This window comes from Medicago sativa, chromosome 3, assembly GCF_051527215.1.
Source record: "Medicago sativa cultivar Bolivia chromosome 3, Bolivia_mono, whole genome shotgun sequence".
NCBI lineage: Eukaryota > Viridiplantae > Streptophyta > Magnoliopsida > Fabales > Fabaceae > Medicago > Medicago sativa.
The window spans coordinates 49,937,384-49,947,866 of NC_140751.1; the positions used below are offsets into that span (position 1 = coordinate 49,937,384).

Below are 10,483 nucleotides of genomic sequence, written 5' to 3' on the forward strand. Positions count from 1 at the left end.
GTTTACATGACTTAAATTGAGTTTAAAATTGAATTACAAAAGAATCAAGTCTTCTCCATCGTTAAAGCAAATCCTTTTTTTTTCTTTAGGTTTCATTTCACTCAATTTCAATTACAGTATAATCAAGTCTTCTCCATCGAAGAGAGAAATCTTGTTTAGAGAAGTATGATTTTGGAAGAAGAAAGAAAGAATAAGCGTTTTCTAGGTTTTGGAAGAAGAAAGAAGGAAAAGACGTTAGTATTCTGGGTGAATTTAAAAATTAAATTTTATTTTAGGGTAATTTTGTCATTTTGAGGTGTAACCATGAATATATGGGATGTAATTAGACAAATTCAAAAACAATTAAAAGGATTCCCTCAAAAAAAAAACAACTAAAAGGAAAATGTGTTAAATGCCAAGATAGGAGAATGTATTTTCATGGGGCTCTGCCCTCTTTTTTGTACCAAAAAAAAAAGGAGAATGTATTTTCACTAAAATAATTTATCATTAAGAAATTAATTATACCATTAATATAATTAAATATATTAATGGTTAAAGTTGTATATTGATATATGTGCAGTAGTCGACTGCAACGTGTATTTTAGAAGGGAGGAGTATAAATTTTCACAAAAAGGTTCGTAAGTGTAGCTCAGTTGGTAGCTCTTATCATACCTCTTTGAAATCAAAACCGCTCGACTCACTTTCTTTCACTTGCCTTACAAGGACCTACTGGACTATTGGCTTTCTATAGTCATCTTCCTCTCACCGCTTCCTCCCTTCTTATACTTTTATTCGACTAGCTCTTCTCCTTCTTCGAACCCTGCTCCTTGTCCATACTGCTTTCGGGTGCCCGGGAGGTAACTTAAAATTCATCTGGTATGGCTTGACTGCTTTAATCCCAAAACTGAACTCTATACCATAGCCTAACTCTTTATTCCAGGGTTTTTAACTATATCAGGGATAATTTGTTCAGGGGACGATTTTTGAACCCTGGATTCTCCACTTCTCCACACATAATGTGTGTGAATCTAGTCACTAGACTAATTGACAAAAAAAATTCACAATTTTTTTTTTGAGCAAAAAATTTCACAAAAAGTTAAAGATAAAAGTAATAGTAAAAAGATGAGAAATGATACTTTGACAACCATTTTTTGACAACTTTTGGACAACTTTCTCTCTCATACTTACATTATATTGTTATTCTCTCTCTTCCTTTTTCTCTCTCTATTATTTTTGATCAATAAGAAGTAAGAAAAACAAGGTTGTCAATAAAGTTGTCATCAAATGGATGTCAAAATATCATTATAGATTAAATTTTGAATGATGTGGTGTACCGTACGTAACACCAATATACATACATAGAAGAAGTAAATCTCAGTTTTGACTCCAATTTCCAATTTCCTAATCCTAATCCTAACAATAATACGATCCTTATTTCTCGAATCCATTCAAAGAATAACGAAAAACAACGTAAACATTAAACACAAACACAAACACAAACACAAACAGAAAACACACACATACATCGTACAACAATGTCAACGACTACAACAACAGAATCGAAGATGCACGAGGCTGCACGGAACCGTTTATCCACCCTCACAGCTCACTTGCTTCCTTCCTCCACCTCCTCCTCCGCCGCACTCCACCCTCTCCACCTCTCCGCTTCCTCTGGGATCTCTCCTCCGTCCAATGTCAAGGGAACACTCACAGTTGTTGATGAACGTACTGGGAAGAAGTATAGTATTGATGTCTCTCCTGATGGCACCGTCAAAGCCAATGATTTCAAGAAGGTGATTTTCAAGTCTCTGCTTTATTTCCAATTTCGTTATCTGGGTCGTCTTCTATTTTGTTTTATCTTCTTCCAATCATATTGCTTATTGTTGAATTAGTTTTTTATTTTTTTTGTTCGTGATGGATTTTCAATTGTAGATTTTGCATTTGAAATCAATTTTTATTTGATCAATTGGGTCTTGTTCAGTTTTGATCCTTTCTGCTTTATTTAATAACTGTATGATTGTTTAGCTTACAAAATATATGATCTATGAAACATGGACACTCCTCAGATTAGGTGTGTCCCGGTGTCAGTGTTCCCGGTGTCAGTGTCTGACACCGACACAACATCTATGATTACACTGAATTATGTCATTTTCTCAAATTATTATTTATGTCATGTTCGGTGTCCATGAATGTGTCTGTAGTATATGATGAAACCACAAGTGGCTTGATTTGTAGTTGTTGAATGATGTTTATGTATTGATAAGATATTTGTGTATCTCTAAGACATATCAAATCATTGGGACCATGTAGATTTGAAATTCAAAATGATTTTTGATTTGATCAATTGGGTCTTGTTCAATTTTGCTTTTTTCTGCTTCTTTTAATAATTATATGATTGTTTAGCTTACAAGTAAGAAAATTTAGATTTTTATGATGAAATATTAGGTGGGTTGATTTGTTTTGAAGTTGTTGAATGATGATTATGTAGTAATCTTTATGCATCTTGTAGACATATCAAATTAAAATAAAAAGACTCATGCTAGTGGATGGTGGGATTGGCCCCTGATTAGTTGGTCATTGGGCCGGATATGCTGTGTCAATCTATTCAAATGTTACACCGGTGTGATTTGATTTCTTCTCTTATTGGACTAGAATATTGTCTGATGCTCTAATTTTTGGTTTGCAGATATCAACTGGGAAGAATGACAAGGGACTCAAACTTTATGACCCTGGATATTTAAACACTGCTCCTGTGCGATCAACAATTTCTTATATTGATGGTGATGAGGGGATCCTTAGATATAGAGGATACCCAATTGAGGAGTTGGCTGAGAAAAGCACCTTTCCGGAAGTGTCATATCTCATATGTGAGTATTTTGCAGAAAAATTCTTGCATGTGCATGAAACCTTTATACAGGGTCGTGTATAGAAGTTTTCTGAGTCTTGAGCAAAAAATTATTAGAGTCTTAATATAAAGTAAATTATCAATCCTCATATGTTACGTTTGTAACTTTTTTAATTGCAAAATCATTTATCAATGTTTGATAATCAAATCATTTTAGCTGGTATTTAGTAAAAAGAGACTAATCATGAAACAACGTTGAGGCTGTAAATTTCAGACATGCAGTTTGCTAATTTTACATCAACATATCGTAACTAATAAGCATGTAGTATTCAGAATGGAGTTGCTTGAAATATTTATTTACTCGAACTATTTTTCCGATTAGACGTCAGAGATATGTTGATAATTGATTGTTGCGTGAAAATTTTCAAACAACTTTTGAGTTTCTTGAAAATTTTAAGGCCTAATCTCTCAAGTGAAATTATCTTATTATAATTATGATTAAATATTTTTTGGGATCAAATTTTATGGCCTGACATGGCCCTGCTTTTATGGCCATTGTTTATGATATGTGGATCAAATGTTTTTTCACCATTGACTAACTGAGATGCAAATTTTTATGTCAGAGAAGACTAAAGTTTATGCATATCTTTTCAGTGTATGGAAATTTGCCTTCTGCAAGTCAGTTACAAGAATGGGAGTTTGCAATATCTCAACACTCAGCTTTACCACAGGGTGTTTTGGTGAGCTTTACTTTTATCAATTCCTTTTCTAACTTTGTTATTTCATTTTACTGGCAAGTGGATAAATGTTATGTTAAGGGTGGCTGTTGTTATCAGTATTAGTGTCGTTACCTTTTATGTTATGTATATGCCTCATCTCAAGATAGGTTTGCATCCCGAATGAAATTTAAGTAAAAAGAGTATTTGAAAAGTTAATGTATAAGGTCTAAACTTTAGTAAATTAACTTTTCAAATACCATTTTTACTTATATTTCATTTTGGAGGGCGTAATTTATAGGCTTCATAATTTCTCCTGCAATCACTATACAAAGTTCCTTTGTCATGATAATTTAAAGGAGGGTGGTTAGGCTGTTCATTTCTTTTTGAGAAGTATGTGTGTATTTTAGTGTTGTCAAATAGCGGCGCTATAGCGCTGTAACATAGTAGAATTTGAACAAATCGCTATTGTTTCCGAATACAATATTTACTACAAAATGTTTCCAAATAGTTGCTATAATATAGCTCCAATTGATAGTGGAATTTGAACAAACTGCTATTTTTCGCGATCTGCGATTCATAACACTGGTGTAATTATCTAACTTGGTGGTTGCATAACATTTGTTTTGTAGGATCTCATACAAGCAATGCCTCAAGATGCACATCCTATGGGTGTACTTGTTAATGCTCTGAGTGCTTTATCTGTTTTTCATCCTGATGCAAATCCTGCTCTCAGAGTAAGTAACACTTGTGTAATGAATGTGGAATTTTGTATACCTTACTTTTGTGATGGAAATTGATTCCTGACTTTATTTTGTGGAATTTCCTCCTCCTATTTTTCCATTTTCTACATTTTGACAATGTTTATGTCAGAGAAGACTAATGTTTATTTTGACTTATGTCTGGATTATTTGGTAAATGTTTAGTCAGTTGCTAAAGGAACTTGCCAAGATAAACATTTTTATGGCAGAGAAGACTAATGTTTATTTTGACATTTGTCTGGATTATTTACAGCAATCAGCTTTGATTCTGTTACTTAAAATTAAAGGGACTTAGTTAAGAAAGGATTTTGAATAAAATTCTCTTGTGCATAATGACATATCATATGTGATACGAAGTACTAAGCTTTATCCATTCAAATAGAAGACTCTGTATCAAATATCAAAACTTATAGAAATTATTTTTAAGAGATCATCTAAGACACTCTAAATTTTGGTAAGATATGAACATGATATTATGAGATATCCTCTAATACTATGAGCAGACCTTTATATTTTGTTAGGATTCAAAATTTTACCGTGTTATATCATTTGATTCACATTTTATCTTCTTTTTTTAAACTGTTCATATGTTTTTTAATTCAGGGCCTTGATATCTACAACTCAAAGCAAGTGAGAGACAAACAAATAGTGCGGATTATTGGAAAGGTTTGCTATTCAGTTCTATGAATTCCTTAATCTTCTGTATATGTTATATGTAATATCTCATTCAATTATTGTGAATACTTCTTGCACTGTTTAAGCACAATCTTCTGAATTTTTGTGCAATATTCAATTAATTCTATGCTTATTTGCAGATAACAACAATTGCTGCTGCGATTAATCTTAGATTGGGAGGAAGGCCACCTGTTCTTCCATCCAACAAACTTTCTTACACGGAGAACTTCCTTTACATGCTTGATTCTCTGTATGTCTTCTCAGAGCTAACATGACTTACTTACCTAAAGACAGTTTATGATTTAATATTTGATAATCAAATGATAACAGCATACTATTTGATTGTTGCTATTGTGATATTCTTGTTGAGATATTGTTATTCACTGTAATCAAATTTGTTGTTATCCTCTCCTTATTATTAGCCTTTATATTTATAGCGATATTTGATTTAATTCAACAATTATAGGATCATGATAGGATAACAGTCCTATTTAGATTATTCATCTCATGAGAGAGTGAGACATATATATATATATATATATATATAGAGAGAGAGAGAGAGAGAGAGAGAGATTCAAGTATTTTATCATCATATAGTATAATAACTCATTAAATCTCCACTATACATTGTTTTTTGCAGTGGCAACCGGTCATATAAACCTAATCCTCGTCTAACTCGTGCACTGGACATCATCTTCATTCTGCATGCAGAACATGAAATGAATTGCTCTACATCCGCTGTACGCCACCTTGCATCAAGGTAAATCTCTCACTACTTATCAAAAGAGTGTGCTGCTTATAAACTTCTCCGAGTCTTTTTGGCTGGTTTCCTGCAGACAGTTTGGTTTAAATAGCGATTTCAAAGAAAACTAAAGAATCCTGTTATACGTTGCTTTAACAATACCCTTATTTGCAGTGGTGTTGATGTATACACTGCTATTGCTGGAGGTGTTGGAGCTCTATATGGACCTCTTCATGGTGGAGCTAACGAGGTAATTAAATGGTTCAAGTCCCTCGTGAGCATTTTTTGTATTGCATATTTAAACACAGAGAGTAAAAGAAATGCGTGACAATGCTAATGCAACCTTCAATTATACAGGCTGTCCTCAAAATGCTGAGTGAAATTGGAAGTGTTGATAACATTCCAGAGTTCATTGAAGGTGTTAAAGCCAGGTTAATGTTGCCCTTTATTTCTTCTAGGTTCTTATCAATAAAGATTGCTGATTGGCGATGATTTGCTCTTTTTTCATCTGTCACTTTTTGACATTGTTGTCTTTCATATTATTAACTATGTGTTGTTTATTCTCTAGGAAACGAAAGCTTAGTGGTTTTGGACATCGTGTGTACAAAAACTATGACCCTAGAGCAAAGGTCTTAAAAAAATTGACGGAGGAAGTGTTTTCCATTGTTGGCCGGGATCCTTTGATTGAGGTGTTTATCCATCTTGTATTCCATGTCTGTTACATATTTTTTTGGTGAACTACTATGTCTATTACATATTCCTTAAGATATATTGTTCATGAAGCAATTGATCAATGACCAGGACTATAAATTCAATTGATCAATGACCATGAGGCAATTGAGACTTAATCAATAATTTGTCAGCTTCATTTAGTGTCGACCCTGTTCAATATATTTAGTTTGTACTTCAAAATTTTATATGCCATTATTTGATTATGTAGGTTGCTGTTGCCTTGGAGAAGATTGCTCTCTCTGATGAGTATTTTGTCAAGAGGAAGCTATATCCAAATGTTGACTTCTACTCTGGATTAATATATAGGTAATCTATTACTACATCTGATTTTTTAACTAGACAGTATAAGATATGTCACTCTTGCCAGAATATTTGACAATATTGATCTGATGGGTTTATGTGATTTCAGGGCTATGGGATTTCCACCTGAATTTTTCACTATTTTATTTGCTATCCCCCGTATGGCTGGATACTTGGCACATTGGCGGGAGTCCTTGGATGATCCGGATACAAAGATTATGAGACCTCAACAGGTTATTTCCTTTCTTTAAATTATATCTCGTGTTATGATATCTTCGATATTGAAAATACTAGCATAATCATTATTGGCCGACCTGTGGTGATACCTGTATTTAATTTGTAGCATCTCTTTTTACAAAATTTGTAGCATCTGGTATCTTGGAAAATGATTTACTGGCTGTATCATTTTAAGGCTAAATTTTATCATCCTTATTGTTAGTAATGGGAAAAATTTCTACATAACTGATATATTTTATGTTACAGGTATATGTTGGGGAATGGCTGCGCCATTATGCTCCAACCAAAGAAAGAACTGTACCGAGTGGAAGTAACACCGACAAGCTTGGTCAGTTATCTGTATCGAATGCCTCAAAGAGGCGGCTTGCTGGATCTGGGATATAATCCTATAGACTCAAGATATAATGAATAATTATGAACAAAGTTCAGAGTTAAAGTAAATGGTATTCTTTTCCTTGCATAAGAATCAAATCATATCTGATTATTGCTTTTGATTACCTAAAATGTCTTTCTCTTTAATTAGGAAGTGGCAAGGAGTGTTTATGAAGTAGCATGTCACTGCATAAATAATGTAAGCTGGTGTCATTACCTTCTAGTAGAATGATCATAGTGGAGGATTTGCAGTTCCAAGCTTCCAGCCTTCAACTATGCAAGTAGTACATGTGCCAGAAGTTCTATAGCAAATTTTAATCGTTTCGAACATAACGTCTATGAAAATAAAAAACTAGTATTTGTGAGTGTGTTTGTGCGATGAATTTGTTACTGCTTGTTTAATCACACTTGAAAGAATAAATTTTCTTAATTATAAAGTATATAAATTTGTTTGTAAATTTTCATCATAAATTGTAATGGCACGTTTTAATTCATATGGAAACATTAAGTGTCATCTGGACTTGAATGTAAAATTTATGTTGAATGAGCTACAATGAATGAAATATGATTCTTAAATCACCTCCAGTGCTTTGAATGAGCTCTCAAATTTTCGCAAGAGTTTTAAGCTTAAATGTTTCCTACTAATGAATAATTGAAATTTGTTTGCAAATTTCCATGCTACATCCTTACGGCACATTTTATTACATATGATAAATTTATGTTGGTTTTAGAGAGATGAGTTGTTGAAAGTATAAAACAGACAAATAATATAAACTACATGTTTGCTCAATTTTCATCTGAATTATACTAGAAAAAGGTTGAAATGCTGCTACTTGATAAACATAAAACAACATATAATTGCTTTATCACTAAAACTAAGTTATCAATTATATGCTGCTGAATGCCGATAATAACACTATCATTCATCTATTAAGCAACACTTTCAAAATTCTAACTAGCTTATTTAGTTTTTACATGAGCTTTTAAGTTTAGCTATCTAGTGCATATTCTATCAATCCTCCCTCAAACTCAAATGTATCATTGATGAAGCAGAATTGTAGATTGGAGAAAATTTTGGTTAGGATGTCAGCAGTGTGGTCGAGTTTCATGTGTTTTGTATCGGAATGCAGACCTAGGTTGTAGCTGAGTGCTACAATATTTTCGTTGTCGCTATAGATGTTAGGTGTTGAGAATGGAAGGTTGAGTTTCGTAAGTAGTAACTGAATTCAAAGAGATGGCATTTGAACAATTTTTTAGATAACTCTCTTGTTAGGGATATCAGCGCAATGAGGAAGCACAGGATCGATGCAATTGGAAATTAAAGAGAAGTAAGTAAAATAACAAGAGAAATAACACACAAGATTTACGTGGAAAACTCCTCAATATGAGAAGTAAAAAACCACGGGCGATCACGAACAAAGTTCCACTATGTAAAAGAAAAGAGTACAACAAGTCCTCTTATAGTGATGAGGACAAAGGACAATATTTTCTCTCAATATCTCCTTAAATACTATCTAAAATGGAACAAGAATTCTCACCAAAAATACACTCAAGTATATATTACAAAGTGTGTTCAAATTGTTTTGTTATAACTCACTATGTCAAGTCTTTCACGTTGCTTCCATATATATATATCATACTTAAGAGTGAAGGAATCAAAGTTGGAACATCCACCTAGAGTAGGAGCTTGGAAGAAAATCATGATTTCTCTTGGTCAAAGATTGTAAGCAAATATTGAAAGGAAATCATGATTTCTCTTGGTCAAAGATTGTAGGCACATTAAATCCAAGAGTAACCTACCTCATAAGTAAGTCAAACATAATGACTTGTAAAAGTGGAGAACTAGAGCCACATAATCTAACATCTCTCTTCTACTCTCATTGTACCTCTTATTCTCTCTCACCTCTTTCTCTCTCTATTGTTATTGATCAATTAAGGTCCTCAGAAAATTCTTGTCAAAATAAAAAGGTCATCATAAAATTCCATCAAGGTAAAGCTTATTAGATTGCAAGTTGACAAGTAAAATGGAATAGTATATGATTATATTGTAGTTGGTTGTGAATGTTATCCTTTTTATTGACAGATTTTGAATATTAACATGTTCCTCAAAGCTTTTCTATGTTTTTTTTTAAGGGAATTTTCTAAGTTTATTGAACCAACGATTATAATACCTCTCAACACAATTCCAAAGATTTTTCATTTATGAGCTTTATTTTAGTTGGTATAAGGCTAAGATCTTATTAAAACCAAAGCAAAAATCGCCATTATATTTAGGCACAAAACACTGTGAGACTCTCCTCATACTATTATAATTATGATTCAACTTCCTGTGAAGTTTTTAATTTAACTCCAGCAAACAAAGTAATAACTGTATTATGGCGTCATTATCAATCTAGATAAATTGTGGTTGTGTATCTTTTATATCAGCTTCAAATAAGTGAGTTATACAAGAAAAAATAACTGAAATCCATTGATATTCGAAGTGAAATGTAACCAAAAGGAACAACTAGACAAAGGATGGAAAGGTAAATTACAAAACAAAAAAGCAGAATGAAAAAAAAAAACATTCAATTATCAGAGCCTGGTTTCGATCCAGGGACCTGTGGGTTATGGGCCCACCACGCTTCCGCTGCGCCACTCTGATCTCTTATGAATATGTTGCAATCTAATTGTATTTGTAACATGCTTAATCTCGCCAATGCATTTTACATATCTTATACCCGTGACATATATTTTATTTGAGCTCCTATATATCTTTTTCATGAATAAATAATTCTTAAATATCGATCAAATTTTGCTGAAAAATAAATTAAAATGAATCTTTGGGAAGAACAATAAAGGGAAGCTTAGGAATAGGATGAAAATTGGAGAAAGGAAGCTTAGGAATAGAATGAAAATTGGTGGGTTGCAAAAGCTTGATGATTTCTGGTACTTGGGTTTGGCCTTTGGTAAGTGGGATCTAGCATGTGAATGTTTTAGATATTTATAAAATTAGTTTTGAAAAATTTTGATGTTAACAGAATTGATTTGAAAAAAGTAAGGTTACAAATTTTATTTATGTTTGATATTAATTAATATTTTAAAATAATGAATGTATGTTGTTTTATTAAAAAAGGTAGAATCA

General features: G+C 32.6%; 1 protein-coding gene and 1 non-coding gene across 3 annotated transcripts; one reads left to right on the plus strand and one right to left on the minus strand.

Moving 5' to 3' along the window:
• The first annotated feature begins 1,429 nt into the window (after window positions 1-1,429).
• LOC146937990 (citrate synthase, glyoxysomal-like) lies at window positions 1,430-7,938 on the plus strand. 2 transcript variants are annotated; one of them, XM_085752047.1, is made up of 14 exons: window positions 1,430-1,772; window positions 2,666-2,846; window positions 3,479-3,564; window positions 4,173-4,277; window positions 4,905-4,967; window positions 5,117-5,226; window positions 5,617-5,736; window positions 5,893-5,968; window positions 6,076-6,149; window positions 6,287-6,407; window positions 6,659-6,756; window positions 6,860-6,983; window positions 7,234-7,430; window positions 7,511-7,938. In XM_085752047.1, the coding sequence occupies exons 1-13, from the start codon at window positions 1,515-1,517 to the stop codon at window positions 7,369-7,371; spliced, it is 1,554 nt and encodes a 517-aa protein (XP_085608173.1). In that variant the 5' UTR covers window positions 1,430-1,514; the 3' UTR covers window positions 7,372-7,430; window positions 7,511-7,938. The 2 variants fall into 2 exon arrangements, with proteins under 2 accessions (XP_085608173.1, XP_085608174.1); XM_085752048.1 differs by having other exon boundaries at window positions 7,234-7,423.
• Window positions 7,939-9,931: 1,993 nt separating this feature from the next.
• On the minus strand, window positions 9,932-10,003 carry TRNAM-CAU (transfer RNA methionine (anticodon CAU)). The gene has a single exon. It is a non-coding gene; the product is annotated as a tRNA-Met (tRNA).
• Between the last annotated feature and the right edge of the window lie 480 nt (window positions 10,004-10,483).

Coding starts and splice junctions, on each gene's coding strand:
- LOC146937990 (XM_085752047.1), top strand. CDS start 1,515: ATGTCAACGACTACAACAACAGAATCGAAGATGCACGAGGCTGCACGG. Junction 5,737..5,892: donor GTACGCCACCTTGCATCAAG/GTAAATCTCTCA, acceptor CCTTATTTGCAG/TGGTGTTGATGTATACACTG. Junction 6,757..6,859: donor TACTCTGGATTAATATATAG/GTAATCTATTAC, acceptor ATGTGATTTCAG/GGCTATGGGATTTCCACCTG.